Source organism: Varanus komodoensis, unplaced genomic scaffold, assembly GCF_004798865.1.
Source record: "Varanus komodoensis strain SLA01 unplaced genomic scaffold, ASM479886v1 scaffold73, whole genome shotgun sequence".
Classification (NCBI taxonomy): domain Eukaryota; kingdom Metazoa; phylum Chordata; class Lepidosauria; order Squamata; family Varanidae; genus Varanus; species Varanus komodoensis.
In genome coordinates this window covers 96,571-115,140 of record NW_025336386.1, presented here as the reverse complement: position 1 = coordinate 115,140, position 18,570 = coordinate 96,571, and the positions used below count along the sequence as shown (strand labels likewise).

Genomic DNA, 18,570 nt, shown 5'->3' with positions numbered 1-18,570 from the left:
AAGATCACTGCAGATGGTGTCTGCAGCCAAGAGATTAAAAGTTGCTTGCTCCTTGGAGGAAAGCAATGGCAAATCTAGACAGCATACTAAAAAGCAGAGGTGACAAAGATTCATATAGCCAAAGCTGTGGTTTTCCCAGTTGTAATGTATGGCTGTGAGAGTTGGACCGTAAGGAAGGCTAAGTGCCAAAGAATTGATGCTTTTGAATTGTGGTGTTGGAGAAGACTGCAAAGAAATCAAATCAGTCAATGCTAACGGAAATCAACTCTTACTGCTCTTTAGAAGGTCAGGCACTAAAGCTGAAGCTCAAATACTTTGGCCACCTAATGAGAAGGAAGGACTCATTGGAAAAGACCCTGATGCTGGGAACGATTGAAGGCAAAAGGATATGGGGATGGCAGAGGTTGAGGTGGCTGAATGGGGTCACTGGGGAGGTGGATGTGGGCATGGGTGTATTCCAGTGGATGGTGGAGGACAGGTGAACCTGGAGGAATGTTGTCCATGGGGTCGCAAAGAGTTGGGCATGACTTTGTGGCTGAACAACAACAAAAATTGACTGGCCTGCTTCTGCACTGTAGATCGGGGTCCTCAAACTTTTCCACCAGGGGGCCAGTTGGAAGCTGCTGGTGCTGGGCGCAGGTCAGAAAGGTGGTGCTGGGGGTGCGCGCGGGCTAGTGCAGGGCGGGGTGTGTGGCGAGGCAAGGTGAGGCGAGGCATGGGCACGCGGCGAGGGGAGGTGAGGCGCAGGTGGGGGCGGGCACCTGCTACGAAGCAGGCACATGAGGCAGCAGCTGGCTCACTTGGTGATCATTTTCTCCGAGCGAGCAAGCCACTGTCTCTCTGCATGTGGGGCGAGGTGGGTGGTGGTGGGTGCACGTGTGGTGGGTCCAAATGGGCATGGCGGGCCAGATCTGGCCCCCAGGCTGTAGTTTGAGGACCCATGCTGTAGATCAAGCCAAGCCAAACTACTGGATCAGTCATCCAGTTCATAGCAAAGGACTGCAGGCTGTCCACTTTGTTTTCCTCTGCTACATTTGACAACCCCATGTGTGGTGACATCCTGTTAAACCTTGAATATGAGTGGAGAGCTGGAATTTGGTGGTTCCTATTTTCCACTTCTGAACTTGAACCCTCCCCCCACAAGCCGTGCTGCTTCTGCTTGTCTTTCCATCTGCTCTAGTTGCAGTAGCTCAGTATCTTGGACACAGGCCTGCCTAGCACTCTGCAATTTGTTTTTTTTTTTTTTTAGTTTATTTAAAACATTTGTATGCTGTCCAGTTGTGCCACAGCACCTCTGCTGATTTAGTCAAGTCGTGAGGGTGCTCTTAGGCCTTTTAATACTGAACATAAATGGCAAATGCTTACAGGATTGGAGTCAAAGTGAGTCTGCTGAGAAACCCCAAAGTTTGCAAAAGCGTGGTTTCTTCCCAACCCCCTAAGAGCTGCGTGTAGGCAGCATTTCCAGTATTTGTGGAATGTCAGGAAAATGGAATGGCTGGCTACAATCCTGAGCAGAATCACGCATCGGAAGAGGGAGGATACATGGCAGCGTTTTATTGTAAATCCCAGTTTTTCTTTACTAAAATGACGTGTGGAGCCCTGACTCAGTGAGGTTGTGTGAAATATCATGTATGGCACACATACTTGATCAGGGGGCCATAGCAGGAGGCTGCAATGTGGCCTGCATGTGGATGATCTCAGGGTGCCTCCGGCATTCTTGAGAAGACTCTGTGGTCCAGCACACTCCTGTCTTGTACAGAGGTAAGTGACAGATTGATTGAACACTGCACTACTATGCACACTTCCTCTTCTCTTCAGTACGATGCTGTTCCAATCCAGCCCAGCGTGGTTTTATGTTCCTGCCCATCTCCATCCATGGTGAGGAACCAGGCAGACTCCAGCTCTTCACCTGTTTCAGCCACGTTTGGCAGCAGGCAGGGACTGAACATGGAAAGCACCACAGCTGCATCAAGGGCAAATGCAAACTCTTTACCACAACCTCCTCAACCTCGAAAGAAACGCCCTGAGGACTTTCAGTTTGGGAAGATTCTGGGTGAAGGATCTTTCTCAACCGTGAGTATTCACAGCAACTTCTGGGTGCCCGAGAGGGTTGCAAGGCAGCCAACCAGCCAATGTGCACCAGTAATGCTAACCAGTAATGCCCCTGTTGCTTCCACTGCCATGCTGAGCTTGCTTCACTGAAAGGACTTTGCCTACCAGCCTTGCTCTCTCATTGTCAGAGGCGAAGGTTCCATCTGGTTCAGTTTAGGAGGCTCGATAATTACATTCTTCTTGACTGATTGCGGTGGTGCTTTTCATCTTGTTTTGGCCTCTGCAGATAAGATGTTTTTGTGAAAAAGTACCACCTTCCCTCTGTTCTCATTCAACTGACTTTTCAACGCATTTCTTTGGCATGCTAATGCTCGTTGCCGTTTTCCCACAGGTTCATCACAACATAAATTCTCTGAAGTCTCCTTAGGTCTCCTCCTACCGTGGGGAGCACTGTGAGTGCATGTGGGGCCAGCCAGCCTGTCCAGTGGGGCTGAGCGGAACGCTGTGGTGGCGGGAGCAGTAGCTTCTTCAGGCCTGAGGCTGGGGCCAAATGAATGGCCCTCCTTTCTCCTTCCTCACTTTGCTGCTTTTGTGCTTTCCCATGTGAGGGTCCCCGCTGTGCCATTGCATTCTTGTTAGGGAGGCATTGTTAAGTCTCCCTGACTTGTCTGCTCTGCTGGCCAGGGACTAATACAAGAATATGGTGACTGGTACCTGTGCTTTCTTCATGGGTTGAGAGGATGTTTACCCTCCCTTTGTGAAGCTCAAACTGTAAACTTCCTCTTAAACAGGTCGTCTTGGCCAGAGAATTGACTACCTCCAGAGAGTATGCCAGTGAGTAACACTTTCTTTATTGGGTGTGGATTCTAGATAGGTCTCCTGTTGTGTTCCTGGTGGAGCCAGAGGAACTGTCAGTTCAGAACTCTTGTTCTGTCAGGAAGCTGCTGTGTGTGGCTGATATGTGGACAGCTTCTTAGCCAAACAGGTGGGTTTGCAACATTTTTTAGTCTCCAGTTAGGTAACTTATTTGTTCTTTTAAAAGTTAAAATTCTGGAGAAGCGTCACATCATAAAGGAGAACAAGGTGCCCTATGTGTCACGAGAGAGAGATGTCATTTCCCGCCTGGATCATCCCTTCTTTGTTAAACTCTACTTCACATTTCAGGATGATGAAAAGCTCTGTATCCTTTTGGGTGGAAATGTTTCATTGCAACATGTGCTAGAACAAGAAATGTGGGCAAAAATTGAGTTGTGTGTTTTTTAATGTGCTAACTCAATGACCCAATGATATTTTGGGTCAGCATGTTGTGAGCAGAGCTGGCTAGAGCCGGGGGTCAGACTAGATGGCCCGGGAGGCCACTTCTGACTCGCGCTGTTTCTTTGTTTCTATTTTCATGATAACTGAACTTAGTTTACTAGGGTTTGTAAAAAGTTGCATTTTGTAAGTGCTGTTGTGGTCTAAGCTAACTGTTATAAAACAGTGCTATTGTGTTTCAGCACTTTAACGTTTCCTCACATGTGTTTGTGTTACACTATGCAGAAAGTATTCTTAACCTTTGCATCCAGATTTTGGCCTTAGCTATGCCAAAAACGGAGAGCTTCTAAAATACATTCGCAAGATTGGCTCATTTGATGAGACATGCACGAGGTTTTATACTGCTGAAATTGTGGCTGCATTAGAATACTTGCACGGAAAGGGAATTATTCACAGGTACTGTAATTAATTGGATTTAAAAAAAAAATCTCTTAGTTTCCTATTGTTGGTCCCCAATGGGTTTCTTCAGATGATTCAAAGCTCCAAGGTTTCCCAGCAGAAAAACCTTGGAAAAAAATTACAAGAAGTTGGTGAGATTTTCATTATGGTGAATGCTGAGGCTTGCTACTTTCCTCTTTTGATGCCATGATGCACCTTACTCTGTTCTTCACTTGTGATACCTTAGTTTTGCAGTCAACACTTTGGAGGTGGGTTTCAGTAAGGTAGGAGCTCTACATGTTTTTGGAAAGACTGGAAACCTGCATTGGCTTCTTTGCTTCCATCTGTTTGTTACACTTGCCCTGAATCTCGGTTCCATTTGATACAAGAGCATTGGTTGAGCTGGAGTACAAATGCAATTAACAGAGTGCAGCAAAAGTAGTGGAACTGTTTTCTCCAGTTCTGCTCTTGCTTTGTGCAGGAGGAAGAGTTCCAACTTGCTGGAACCTCAACAGAAAGGTTTAGTTCCTCTTCCCCTTCTGTGCCTACCCACAGCACAAGGGAGAACAAGTATTGTATTTTATTTGTGTAAGCTGTCCTGAGGCTCTTGCAAAGGGCGGCATACAAATATCTTGAAGGAAGGAAGGAAGGGATCGATCGATTGATCGATCAGTCCCCAGGAAGACTTGGCTTTATTCTGCTTACCTGTACGAATGGCAGTTATGGAGTATGAGCCCAATTGGAAAAATTGAGTTTGTATTGTCTTGGTTCATCCTTGTTGCCACAGAGATCTCTCTGGCCTGAACTACATTGTATTACCATTTGAGATAGCATGTTTAAACACACAGTTCACTACTTGATCAAAAGAAGAGGGCAGTGTTTTCCCACACTGAATGTGGTGTTCTCTTAAGCCATTTCCCTCTTTATCTCTGCACCCACTGCAAGTCCCTGTCAACAGATAGTGTTAACTCCCCCTTCTGTATTTCTTCTGCATGATGCTCTTTACTTTTTCTCATTCTCCCCCCCCCTTTTTTCTTCCTCTTACGTAGGACACTCTTTGCTGTTACCTCTCTCTTTCTTTCTTCTACCTTCTCTCTTTGACTTTTCTTCTTTTGCCCCTTTCCTTTTGCGTGTTCGTCCCATACATCTCTTCCCCTGCAGTTTGACAGATGCAGAAGCACAGAAGCCTTTCATTTTCCCAGAAATTCCCATAGCCAGGCAAGCTTTCGAAGTGCAGTGTGGCTGGAATACATGTGCCAGCTCCACACTGTGCCTCTGAATTCAAGGAGAGGAGGAACGATGCAGCTAATCTTCTATTTCCTCTCCTGATGTGGGGCTAGGTGCATGGGGCACATGGCAGCACAACTCTTTCCCATCTTGCTTGGACCGCATCAGAATGATCATGCTGACTGGGAGGAGCCCGTGGTGCCCGTGCAGGCTCATAGCCAGTCTAACCAGTGGTATGGACGGAGTCACCATAAGCAGAGCTGTACAAGCCTCACAGAAGAAGTAATGGCTATCAGTACATGGGGATTATAAAAAGAAACTACTGGGGTCAATTACTGATTCCTTAATTTTCTATTTCTGGAGTCTGATTTTCTTCACTCATCCTCACTCAGACTCCTTTAACCTACTCTGGCTGGCTCTTACTTGCTCTTCCCCAACATAATGCATGCTCATTGCTTAGGATGCTGTTGTCACTCAAAAGCAGGTCTTCCACAAGTCTCTCAAGGCTGGCAATACAGAGTTTTCCAGGGGGAACAAAATGGGGGTGGAGTGGGGACAGTGCAGCTGTTCTTTGGCTGTTGAGTTGTGCGGGTCTGGTCTATATTTACTGTACTTTTTACAGGGACCTTAAGCCAGAGAACATCTTGCTAAATGGAGACATGCACATTCAGATTACAGACTTTGGGACAGCAAAAATATTGTCTGCAGATACCAATCAAGGTGTGTTTTATGCCATGGACATCACAGAATTTATGTGGTGGCAAGTTACTTAAAGCTAGTTATGGTGTTGGATGATAATTCTTAACTGGATTTGTCAACTGTTTTCTAAATCTTTGCTAAGTAAAGCTTAGACTGTTATTCTTTACTGCTGGAAATGACATGCAGTGGCATGGAAGCCTTTTCTAGTCTGTGGGTTTACTAAAATGGGACAGTTCAAATCAGGCCAGAGTGCTTGGAGTACGGCCTGTGGGACTACAGATACATTGAAATAGGAGTCATATGTTGGGTTGGTGGAGGGGTACTTGTCAAACAGCAGTCATTATAATGTCTGATGTTTACAAAAATGGCTAATTAAGGTTGATGGAATTTGAATTGAACAGTCAAAACCAGTATACTGTTTTCAAGCAGTCTTAAAAATCTGAATAAGAACGATGCAACCCTATTTTTAATGACCCACAGGCTTAGTTACCTCTCTATTCTTTCAGCACGGGCAAATTCCTTTGTTGGAACAGCACAGTATGTATCTCCAGAGCTGTTAACGGAGAAGTCTGCCTGCAAAAGGTGAGATGTGTTGATAAGACATCTGCAGTGTCTCATGCACAAAGCTCTCTACAATATCTCTTGCATAATCACCACTGAAAATGTTAAACCATTTTTTGTTCCACATATGAAAACAGCACTTAGGATTTGTTTTCTCCATTAGCTTATCTGATATGTTGAGAGCTCACAAGCAGTTGGGCTTCACTTGTTAAACATAGCAAACCAACAAAAGCTAGTTGTGCCCAGGCAGATGCCTTTCACATAGATACATTACTGGAAGTTAGTGCTCTTTATTTGTAATTTAATTTTATATACTACTATTTTAAGTAAAATGCTTTTCAATCAATAAAATATCAATGATGTAAAATTTCAAAACCCAAAGTAAATAATTAGCGGATAAAAATAAAATATGAATACTAAAATTCAGTGTTACAAGCAAAAACTTGCTTTAACTTGCTACTTTCTTAAAGAGGAGAGCTCACTGCAGGCCACCCATTTCTTTTAAAATGGCAAAAACTTTAACTGTGCAGTTGCTCTGTTTAAGCCTCTCAATATCATTGGGGTTTTACTGAAGCTTGTCTTGCACTGTTTCCATTCTTCCTTTGGAACCCTCACAAGATGAAGAAAGGGGTGGATCTGTTTCAGAAGCAGACACTTCTATAAACTCCTTGGGTGTCCTCATTGTCTCATTCCTTTGAGAATGCTTTGCAGGACATGCCATATCTGTTAGAGCCTGAGACCTTTTGCGAGTTTGCAGCTAGGCTGAAATGGAACATTCTCTGTATGTGGCTTTTGTTACTGGTGCCTGGACTGGTTGAAGTTGGATGCACAGCAAGGGACCTGTGCCAGGCTAACTTTTGTGTTTTATTTCCTCCTTTTGTCTGACTGATGATGAAGTTCTGATCTCTGGGCTCTTGGCTGCATCATATACCAGCTTGTAGCGGGGTTACCACCATTCAGAGCTGGGTAAGTCTTTTGACTACACCAAATTCTTAGTTTGTAGATATTTGCTGCAGTGAACAGTTCATAAGTAAGTGGACTGAGGAACATACTTGGCAGTTTACAATCTCTGATCCACTAGCAACCTTTTGTCTTGATGTAAAAGTAGGGTGGGGTGAACCCTGAGCACTTCTGTCTCCTGAGGACACCTTATAACACTCCATTATTGCCATTCCCATGTCTCTCTGGCCTGAATGGGACAGTGAGGCCAACGTTGAAGGAGAGATGCTGAGCAAGAAATAGGCAAATGAGCAAAAGTAATGGAGAATGGCATCAGAAAATTTCAGAATGGCATTTTACCAAGACAAATGCAAACTTCTTTTTAAAAAACTCAAATGCACAAGTATAAGATAGGGGACTGCCTGGTTTGACAACAATACATGTGAAGTGGATCTTGGAGCTTTAGTCAGAAGCTGCACATGAGCCAGCACAGTGGTACAGCTGCCAAAGAGGAAAATGCAATTTTAGGATGCATCAGTAGAAATAAAGTTTCTAAATCATGGGATATATTTATTCTGCTCTACACTGCACTGCTCATAGCTCACCTTGAATGTTTTGTCTCATTCTGGGTACCAGAGGGATTTGTATTTGAGGCATGTGGTGACGGCATATAAAAGTTTTAAATAAATAAATAATAAATAAAATTGTTTCTATAAATAAGTAGAAAGACAACAGAGATGATTGGGGACTAACACTTCCATCCTGCAAGGAAAGAAGGAAGAAACTGGGCAAGCTTAGCCTTGAGAAGAGAAGACTGAGGGTGGATATGATATGAAATATGAAGTATTTCAGTCATTGTCACAGAAAGGGTCCACAGCCTACTGTTTGTAATCTAAGTCTGTAAGTTACAAAATAATGGGCTTAGCAAGAAGGCTAATTGCCCATTGATGGAGGTGAAGCAGAGACAGCCATCTGTTAGGGATGTTTTAAACTGGATTCCTGCACTGAGCAGGACATTAGACTCAGTGGCCTATTCAAATGCTATGATTCTAACCTCAGGCTGCACGTACTGATGTTTGCGTAGATGTGACTTACTTTCTTTTTTTGCAGAAATGAATATCTTATTTTTCAAAAGATAATCAGATTGGAGTATGAATTCCCCGAGAAGTTCTTTCCTAAGGCAAAAGATCTTGTAGAAAAGCTTTTGGTAAATGAATATTATTTATTGTCAAATGAATTTTATTTATTGTCAAAGTCCTAATTGAATACCAGAAGCCTCCACTCAGGTAGCACTCGTGTTGCATGATATGTGGAATTTGGTGCCATAGCCTTCCTCAGTATTTGGCCCTTAGTTTGCTTCAGTGCTTTCATTCCAAGTGCTTCCTTCTTGCAGCAATTCTCCCTTCTCACTCTTCCACAGTCCTTCAGATCAGTCGTGCCTTTTCTGCAGCCAACTTCCAACTAGGCTTTGGCTTTGACTTCCCTACCTCTTTTCAGTCTGCCCCACAAAGATACTCCTGCCTGTATTCTGTATTGAAAAATGAATTTCCAGCCAAACTGATGACCCTTTTTTCTTTTCCTCACAGAGCATTCTAATTGCTTTGTTCTCAGAGCAGTTGGTATGTTTGTCTGATGCTTCACTGCTGCAAGCAGAATTCTGTACATTGTCAGCCTACATGTCAGTGGTAAATTGCAGCATTCTCAACTCCTGTTCTTCCCCGAGCAGCAGCAGTGCTGAGTGGGCTGACTTCATGCCTAGTCCAGTCTTGTGAAAGGAAGACTCCTCTTCAGGCAGGAGTTGAGCTCTTGCCCTTGTGGGATCCAAGGCTGATCTTTCTCCCTTATTTCCTGTGTCCCGGATTAGCCAGGGGAAGAAGTAGTCACATCATTGCATTTTATTCTGGTGAAAGCATTTGTCACACAGCCATGACTGTTTATCGGGTGGGACTATGAACCAAGTCACCCCCAGCAACTGGTTGGAAGAAGCAGCTGAGTGGGGCCTAGAGCACAGGAAGGAGGGTTCTGTGCAGAAAGTTGCTGGTTTGATCCCTGGCATCTCTAGGTACAGTGAAAGGGGAAGAAAATGGAGAGTGCCGCTGCAGCTCAGTGCCATCAACACTGGCCTCGAGGAGCCGAGGTCTGACTCAGTGCAAGGCAGCTTCCTATGCTCCTCTGGAGGAGTTTTGGGCAGCAGGGTTAAGGTCTCTGTTGGGAGACCATCCCAGATCTGCACCTCACCAATGCTAGAGGACAAAAATGGAGGGAGCCACAACACTTGGAATAAGCTGCACTCATGACAGCAGAGGGATTTTTCTCACTCTTCATGGTTCTCCAGCTGCTGTTAACAGACAATAAAGGCTGATGTGGACACAGATCTTAAAAGGCCTAAAACGGCTTCACGAGCAGGCACTTTCCTACACCCCTTTCCTTGGCTCTAGCTAGGAGCACATGACTTGTTGTAAATGGAAGTGGGCATGTCCAGGAACACAGACTGCCATGACTCCCCTGCCTTTCTAGAGTAAGGGTACAGGCAGGCCCTAGGTTACAAATGAGTTCCTGAGAAAATGAAAATTCATCTTTTTCATCAAAGTTGAATGCGGAGGCCTAGCCATGTATAGTTGGACCTCCACATTCATTCAGGTTAGGGTTGCAGGGCCCCCATGAAAGTGAAAAAGTTAGGAATATCGACTCCCCCCTTCCCAGCCCAAACTCACTTGTGCCACCTGTTTGCAGCAAGGAAATGTGGGAGAAAGTTCTCTTTCTGGATGGGCAGGGCAGAAAGACATGCTTTGGAGGCCCCCTCTCTCCCTTTTGCTTCCCTCTCTCTATGGTGATGCTTTAGAGGCCTCCATCTCTCTCCTTCCACTTATTTATTTATTTAGGGTATTTTTATCCCGTCTAATTACACTGCGTGTCTCTGGACAGCTTACAAATCGAACACCCAATAAATACATATAGACCCATAATAATCCAAGACTGAGCATAAAACATAGTTAAAATATTTAAACATTGAAATTACTCCTGGGGAGGAAAGCTATGGCAAATCTAGACAGCATACTAAAAAGCAGAGACATCACCCTGATGACAAAAGTGTGTATAGTCAAGGCTATGGTTTTCCCAGTTGCAATGTATGGCTGTGAAAGCTGGACCATCAGGAAGACTGAGTGCAGAAGGATTGAGGCCTTTGAATTGTGGTGCTGGAGGAGACTCCTGCGAGTCCCTTGGACCACAAGGTGATCAAACTGGTCAGTCCTAGAGTAGATCAACCCTGACTGCTCTTTAGAAGGCCAGATAGTGAAGATGAAACTCAAATACTTTGGCCACGTAATGAGAAGGAATGACTCCCTGGAGAAGAGCCTAACGCTGAGAACAATAGATGGCAAAAGAAGAAGGGGCGGCAGAGAATGAGGTGGCTGGATGGAGTCACTGAAGCAAGTTGGTATGAGCTTAAGTGAACTCTGGGGGATGGTGGAGGGCAGGAAGGCCTGGAGGAATGTTGTCCGTGGGGTCGCGATGGGTCGGACACGACTTCACAACTAACAATAACAAATTGAAATTACAGGAAAATAAAAAGATCTTGACCTGGCATGGAAAAGCATATAACGTTGGTGCCAGTCGTATCTCTGGGGACCCCATTGCATAGCTGGAGCACCACCACAGAGAAGGCCCTCCTCTGAGTATATTCTCCCCTAACCTCCTTCAAGGAGGGTTCCCGGAGCAGGCCCTCTGTTGCAGATCTTAAAGGGCGGGAGGGCATGTAGGGAGAAGGACGTTGCTTTAGGTATCTGGTCCCAAGCTGTTTAGGGCTTTATAGTTCAATACCAGCACCTTAAATTGGGCCCCGGCTTCAATGGGAAGCCAGTGAATGGGAATGGGAAGCCACTTCCTCTCTCTCTTTGTGGTGATGACAATTTCCTGCAGTAGGCTTTTGACTTGAATGTTTAAATTGACTTTATGGCAGTTAGTTTGTAACCCTGGGACTGACTGTATGCCATTTCCTCAGCTGTTCCGACCATCAGCCACCCAGAACCATACAAAGCTGTTTGTGCAGGAGACAGACGGGAAGTGCCCACCACTGTAGAGGACATCATCTGCCAGCCAAGTGCCCCCACTTGGTTCCTACCTTTGGGCATATGTGCCCGAACCCATTCTTTACTACTTTGCCATTGTGAAGGGGGTGGAACACCCGTTCCTCTGCCAGAATACCCTTGGCTTGGCAAAACAACCCTAAACCTTCCCCAAGGAGCCTGCTCTGCCCAGAAGTCTGATATTTCTCAGTGACATCTGCATGCACCATGTGCCCTAGAAGCTTCCAAACAGAATGCATCCTGCAAGGACTGGACTCTTCCTGTTGCCCTTGTAGGCACAGCAGGCTGGAAGAAGGGAAGAACATGATCATCCCTTTTCAGATTACTTAGATGCCCATACACCATAGTAGTCACATTACATGTGCCTGGGAACCTAGTCCAGTTTGCAAGAAAATCAGCATCCTGCTGGATTTTCCAGAGGGGAGCCATCTGGAAAAAGCTTAGGAAGCTGGAAGTTGGCCTCTGTCCCTAGTCTGAAAGGTTTCTTGAAATGATTCCTCAGGGTTGTAAGAGAAATTTAATTGTGTCTAAATCAGGTTTTAGATGCTACCAAGCGGTTAGGCTGTGAAGAAATGGGAGGGTATCAACCCTTGAAGGCTCATTCATTTTTTGATTCCATTACCTGGGAGAATCTGCATCATCAAACTCCACCCAAGCTCACAGCATATTTGCCTGCCATGTCAGAAGATGATGAGGATTGCTATGGAAATGTAAGTACCAACATTGATACAGATGCTGGACTTTGACTTCAGAAGAGATTAAAGACCCCAAAGGGTAATTCTAGCTTTTTAACTGAAAGTGGAAGTAATGGGCAGGTGGGAAGCAGCTTTCTCCCACATGCCCCTGCTGATCCCTGAGTTACACATGTGAACCCATTCTTCTCATCTGCCCTGAAGTCTCAACCAAGAAGGCACCTTTGCCTCTATAGGAGTGCTTAACTCAGTCCTTCACCCTACAGTAAAGGGCTTTGCTATAACTTTGCATCCCTCAAGAGGAAAATAGGCCCAATTCCACTCCCAGTCCAGAAAATTCCACTGGAGGGGTTTCACCTATGCAGTTAATGTATTACTGGGCTGGGCTACTTAGTTGGATGTAGAATTCTTCCAGTTGGCCTTGTAAGCTATCTGCATCTCCCCGAATCTCTGTGTATTAGTAGTGGAGGGATAAAAGGCAAGGTGTCAAATGGTTTTTCACGTAAATGAAAACAGGACTGTGTGTTTTGTAGTATGACAATCTCCTGAGTCAGTTTGTCTGCATGCAAGTTTCCGGCTCGGCCTCTTCTCAGTCGCTGTCTTCCCCAGAGACGTGTCCCCTGCAGACCTCAGGCAACAACATAGAGCAATATATCCATGACCTTGACAATAATTCCTTTGAGTTGGATCTCCAGTTCTCTGAAGAGGAGAAAAGGTTGCTATTGGCAAAACAGGCTAGTGGAAATCCTTGGTAAGCCATTGGCATTGGTAATTTTTTGATACTACTGCTTAAGCAAATGTTTGTTTCAGATTTGAAGAGGCTGAAGAAGGAGGAAAGGGGTGGGGCTTTTGGCCTAGTGTGCAACTAGGTGTAAAGCAAATGAAGGAGGGATTATACCATACATAATGAATTTACAGGGGTTCACTGCCAAATATGGGGTGATGGTACCTCCTAACTTCGAACAAGCTGTTTTCCTTTAATTACAGTACTGGCTCTTTCAGTGTGGCCAGCTTAGGAGGTTTCCTTCTGAAATATCTGTCTGGAGATGGTGCTGGACTGGGTTGAATTTGGATCTGTGATGAGTTGGGACCGTGCAGAGCGCTTTCCTAATTGTCTCACACCCTGCTTTGTATCTGATCCTCAAAGGGTTATTCATTAAAAATCTTGTCAACTGCCATCTAGACATTTATCAGGCAGCTGGAATGCTTTATTAAAAAACCTGACAGTTAGTCAGGGGCAAGCAAGGCAGGAGAGTGACATGAATTGTTTATGTGGCATTTCCTCTTAAAAGGAACTAAATTGTCTAAAAATGGCAGAAAAAACACTGAGGCTCTGTAGGCAAAAATCTCTTCTATATTACATGGCTTAGATGTTTTCTCAGTAAAGTCTGGCTTTCAAAAAGTTTCCATGGCTTCCAAAATGTTTCTTGGAAAATCTTAAAAGTGCTATTAGGAAAGTGCTTCTGTTGAAGTACAATAATGCACAATAAAGGAAGAAAGGATATGCAACCGGAAAGGACTTGGAATTTGTAGGCCTTCTTTCCTTAGTCATGAAAGGTTATGGTTAAAGAAGTCGCTGATACTCTTCAAGCCTTTGCTTCTTGTGAGCTCTAGGCCTGCAGACGTTGTTAGACTAAAACATCCCTGGACATCAGCCACGCTGGCTGGGGCTGAGGAGAGTTCCACTACATCTGCAAGCTCTGCAATATGCATGAGACACTCAGAACTGTGTGGGCATCACTCCTGTTATCAGAATGAAGTGGCGAGGGTGGGTGGATGTTGATCTGAGGCTTCCGCTGTTGCACAAAGGAAATTAGACCCTCTCTTCATCAGTATGATGCTGGTGCTCACTGAAAGTTACTGTAAAGTGAGACAGAGAATTGGCGCAGAAAATCCAAAGTACTTGATGGTTTCTGAGCTTGCAATCACTGACCAAAGAAGGAAATTTTGTGATTGTTGCAGATAGTGTGTGACTGATCTCTCTCAGTACAAGTTGCTGGGGAACAGAAGGTGGAAGGTGCTGCCACACTCTGTCCTCAGGTGTCACCATCAGTCTAACCCGAACCCTAGAAATTCACTACATGTTTACTTTGTTGTTCAGTTGCAAAGTTGTACCCAATTCTTCACAACCCCATGGACAACATTCCTCCAGGTTTTCCCATCCTCCACCATCCCCCAGCGTCCACCCAAGCCCACACCGACCTCTCCAGTGACCCCATCCAGCCACCTCAACCTCCTCCGTCCCCTTCCCCTTTTGCCTTCACTCATTCCCAGCATCAGGGTCTTTTCCAATGACTCCTTCCGTTTACTAACTATAGTAAAAAAACCTTGCAAGTGTTTGGAGCAGTGGGAGCGCTGCTCCCTGGCCAGTTTGGCTGATGCTTCTCTTAAAGAAAGAATGTTTGATTGCTATTTGCAAATTTTAAAAGAAGGGAAGCCCATCAGCAGAAGAAGAAAAGAGGTGCTGAGATGCTCATATAGAAGTTTCAGGGACTTTGGAGAGAAACTCAGACAAGAAGTAAAAAGTACAAAAAGACAAAGGCTTTTGACACTGTAGAGAAAATAGGTGAAATGTAAAGAAAGCTGAAAAAAAATTCTGAAGAAACACAAGATGAAGATATATATTTTTAAAAATGCAGTAGAGTTGATGCTTAAAGGCTGATGCTTATTCCAATTTTACATTTGTGTCTGTAAGGAAATGGATTCCTTTATGATTTCCCTTTCCTTGTGATTCCCTTGTTTTTATGTTACTTAGTCAAGCAAATCTGAGAACTAGAAGAAGACCCAGAGAAAGAATGCAGAGCAGTTAAGAGAAATGGTTGAGGTTTGCACACTTGGGCAAGTTTGAATAGGCTGATGGAAGTGGTTCTGTCTGAAAAATGAGCGTTGGTTGTTTATATACGCCAAATGGCTGGCCCAAGATCAGGTGTTTCTGAGTAAACCTAGAGACTGGACAAAGGTACACGATGTTTATGGATAGTAGACAGCCTGAGCAGAGACAAGCTGGTGGTCAAAAGAGAAATGCAAAATCAAATGGGAAGATGGAGTATGGCAAGCGCATCGAATTATAGCTCAGACCAAGCCCACTGCTAAGTAGTGCTAGGGGTGGGGAAAGGTTGAAAATCTGCCCTGCGAGACAGCTAATGAACTCCATCTCCTATTTTTCCTTTCCTTTCCTGAGGACCAAACAAGAGTCAGTTACTGTATTTTTCGCTCTATAAGACATGCCTGACCATAAGACACACCTAGTTTTTAGAGGAGGAAAACAAGAAAAAAATATTCTGAATCAAATGGGCACATAATCACAGGCACATTCCCCATCACTTCCCCATGGGCTGCACTTCTGACAGACTTACTGCACACACACATTCGCTCTATAAGACACACAGACATTTCCCCTTTTGAGGGGGGGGAAATGTGTCTTATAGAGCAAAAAATATGGCACTTAGTTTCCTTTTGGAGAGGCACATGATGATCAGAAATATAAAATAAATCTGTCAGGAAGGTCAGAATGTGTAAAAGTAAGTCTGGAGGCAGATGTTTTGACACCAGAAGTGTAGGTCAAAATCACCATGTACAGAAGTAATGGACTGTTTTCTGTTACTAATCATTGCAAAGGGCGAAATTCACTGTGTATGATGACTGTAGCAGCTGGTCCTGACTGGAGATGGGCTCACTCTCTGTTGTTAGTGTGCACCTGCAAGAAAGAGTCTTTTTTTATATATGAAACTACTTGCTGGTGTTACCTGTCTCTCTCATGGTCAGACAATGAACAGCACTGGCTTGGCACTGATGATGGGATGAGAAAAATAACAGGAGGTGATGTTTTTTTTCTTAGGCACCAGTTTGTAGAAAATAATTTAATACTGAAAATGGGGCCAGTGGACAAGAGGAAGGTAAGTTGCTCTTGTCTGCAAATGTTCTTGTTTGCATGGATCAAGAGAGATTGTTTTATTCTCAGGCTTTCTATAGCACTCATATAGCACTTGGTGCTTGGATACAGGAAATCATAAAAACAGAATGACAGTTAAAAAGGAGGAAAAGGGGAACAGAAGAAAATGCCTGCAGAGAAATAACTGTGGATTAACAGGAAATTTTAGAATGTGGAGGATCCCTATTTGGTTCTTTTGCGTTCCACAATGCAGATTAGTTGGTAGCTGAGAGACCCCCCACTTTCCCCCTAGTTTTGGTGGAGAACAACTAGCAGTGAACATTTGTTACATTTAGACCTCGCTCAATCTTAATACGAACAAGACTCTCACATTCTACTTGTCCCTGGTCAGGTGTTCTGTTTACTGGCAAACTTCCATATTCCAAGTGGCAGCCAGTCAGTCGTTGAATCCGTTTGCACTTTGCATTGTTGTACAACACACTGCCTGATGCCCTTATGCTACTTAGTGGTTTGGGCTCACTTTTTGTTCTCTCAAATTTTTATCCTTCCCTCTCTGTGGGGTGCATGTACCCCTGAGACAGCTTCATGTATGTGAACTAAGGTAAACTAAGGAAACTTTGTCACAATACATATTTTTAGAGGCTCAGAAATATTTGCTATGGCAGACAATTGTGCTTGAATCATAAATTTTACTCTACAGGGTTATGGTTAGGGTCCACACAGAGGTGAACATTGTGGGATCATGGTTGTATAGTTGTTGTTGTTAGTCACGAAGTCGTATCTGATCCATAGCGACCCCATGGACAACGTTCCTGCAGGCCTTCCTGCCCTCCACCATCCCCCAGAGTCCACTTAAGCAAATACCGACTGCTTCAGTGACTCCATCCAGCCACTTCATCCTCTGCCGTCCCCTTCTTCTTTTGCTGTCAGTTGTTCCCAGCATTAGGCTCTTCTCCAGGGAGTCCTTCCTTCTCATTAGGTGGTCAAAGTATTTGAGTTTCATCTTTACTATCTGGCCTTCTAAAGAGCAGTCAGGATTGATCTCTTCTAGGACTGACCAGTTTGATCACCTTGCAGTCCAAGGGACTCGCAGGAGTCTCCTCCAGCACCACAATTCAAAGGCCTTAATTCTTTGCCGCTCAGCCTTCCCTATGGTCCAACTTTCACAGCCTTACATTGCACCTGGGAAAACCATAACCTTGACTATACGCACTTTTGTCATCAGGGTGGGGTCTCTTCTTTTTAGTATGCTGTCTAGATTTGCCATGGCTTTCCTCCCAAGGAGCAAGCGTCTTTTAATTTCTTGGCTGCAATCCCCATCTGCAGTGATCTTGGAGCCCAGGAAAATAAAATCTGTCACTACCTCCATTTCTTCCCCATCTATTTTCCAGGAAGTGATAGGACTGGATGCCATGATCTTAGTTTTCTTAATGTTGAGTTTCAAGCCAACTTTTGTGCTCTCCTTCTTTACCCGCATCAAGAGGCTCTTTAGTTCCTCTTTACTTTCTGCCATGAGAGTGGTATCATCTGCATATCTGAGGTTGTTGATATTTCTCCGGGCAATCTTAATTCAAACTTGTGATTCATCTAGCCCCATTGGTTCCGTGTTCAGTTCTAACTGTTGCTTCTTGACCCACATATAGGTTTCTCAAGAGACAGATAAGATGGTCAGGTACTCCCATCTCTTTAAGAACTTGCCACAATTTGTTGTGATCCACACAATCAAAGGCTTTAGCATAGTCAATGAAGCAGAAGTAGATGTTTTTCTGAAATTTCCTAGCTTTCTCCATGATCCAGCGAATGTTGGCAATTTGAACTCTAGTTCCTCTGCCTCTTCGAAATCCTGCCTGTACTTCTGGTACTTCTCGGTCCACATACTGCTGGAGCCTAGCTTGTAGGATTTTGAGCATAACTTTGCTAGCATGTGAAGTGAGTGCAATGGTGCAGTAGTTTGAATATTCTTTGGCATTGCCCTTCTTTGTGATTGGAATATAAACTGACCTTTTCCAATCCTGCGACCACTGCTGAGTTTTCCAAATTTGCTGGCATATTGCGTGTAGCACCTTTACTGCATCGTCTTTTAGGATTTTGTATAGCTCAGCTGGAATACTGTCACCTCCACTAGCTTTGTTGTTGGTTAGGCTTCCTAAGGCCCATTTGACTTCACATTCCAGGATGTCTGGCTCAAGGTCAGTGACCACCCCATCCTGGTTATCAGGGGCATTAAGCTCTTTCTTGCATAGTTCTTCTGTGTAATCTTGCCACATCTTCTTCATCCCTTCTGCCTCTGTTAGGTCCCTGCCATTTTGGTCCTTTATCATGCCCATCTTTGCATGAAACGTTCCCTTCATATCTCCAGTTTTCTTGAAGGGATCTCTGGTCCTCCCTATTCTATTGTTTTCTTCTATGTCTTTGCACTGTTCATTTAAGAAGGCTATTCTCTGGAATTCTGCATTTTGTTGGGTGTATCTTTCTCTTTCTCCCTTGCCTTTTGCTTCCCTTCTTTCCTCAGCTATTTGTAAAGCTTCCTCAGACAATCATTTTGCTTTCTTGCATTTCTTTTTCTTTGGGATGGTTTCAGTTGCTACCTCTTGTACAGTGTTGCGAACCTCAGTCCATAGTTCTTCAGGCACTCTGTCTAAATCATATCCGGGATATGATTAAGTCATACCTGAGTGGCCTAGTGCTTTTCCCTACTTTCCTCAATGTAAGCCTACATTTTGCAACA

At 44.3% G+C, this 18,570-nt stretch overlaps 1 protein-coding gene across 4 annotated transcripts in view; it reads left to right on the top strand.

Moving 5' to 3' along the window:
- The window catches only part of PDPK1 (3-phosphoinositide dependent protein kinase 1), a 35,951-nt gene that overhangs the window by 14,045 nt on the left and 3,336 nt on the right, over positions 1–18,570 (top strand). For 3 of the 4 annotated variants that reach the window (XM_044452488.1, XM_044452490.1, XM_044452491.1), the window contains exons 2-12: positions 1,819–2,073; positions 2,844–2,886; positions 3,095–3,232; positions 3,618–3,762; positions 5,594–5,691; positions 6,177–6,252; positions 7,129–7,197; positions 8,281–8,377; positions 11,795–11,968; positions 12,484–12,701; positions 15,789–15,846. In XM_044452488.1, the coding sequence (XP_044308423.1) occupies positions 1,819–2,073; positions 2,844–2,886; positions 3,095–3,232; positions 3,618–3,762; positions 5,594–5,691; positions 6,177–6,252; positions 7,129–7,197; positions 8,281–8,377; positions 11,795–11,968; positions 12,484–12,701; positions 15,789–15,846 (1,371 nt within the window). Of the gene's footprint in view, positions 1–937; positions 2,074–2,843; positions 2,887–3,094; positions 3,233–3,617; positions 3,763–5,593; positions 5,692–6,176; positions 6,253–7,128; positions 7,198–8,280; positions 8,378–11,794; positions 11,969–12,483; positions 12,702–15,788; positions 15,847–18,570 lie in introns of those variants that run through there. The other variant, XM_044452489.1, reaches the window with a different exon arrangement.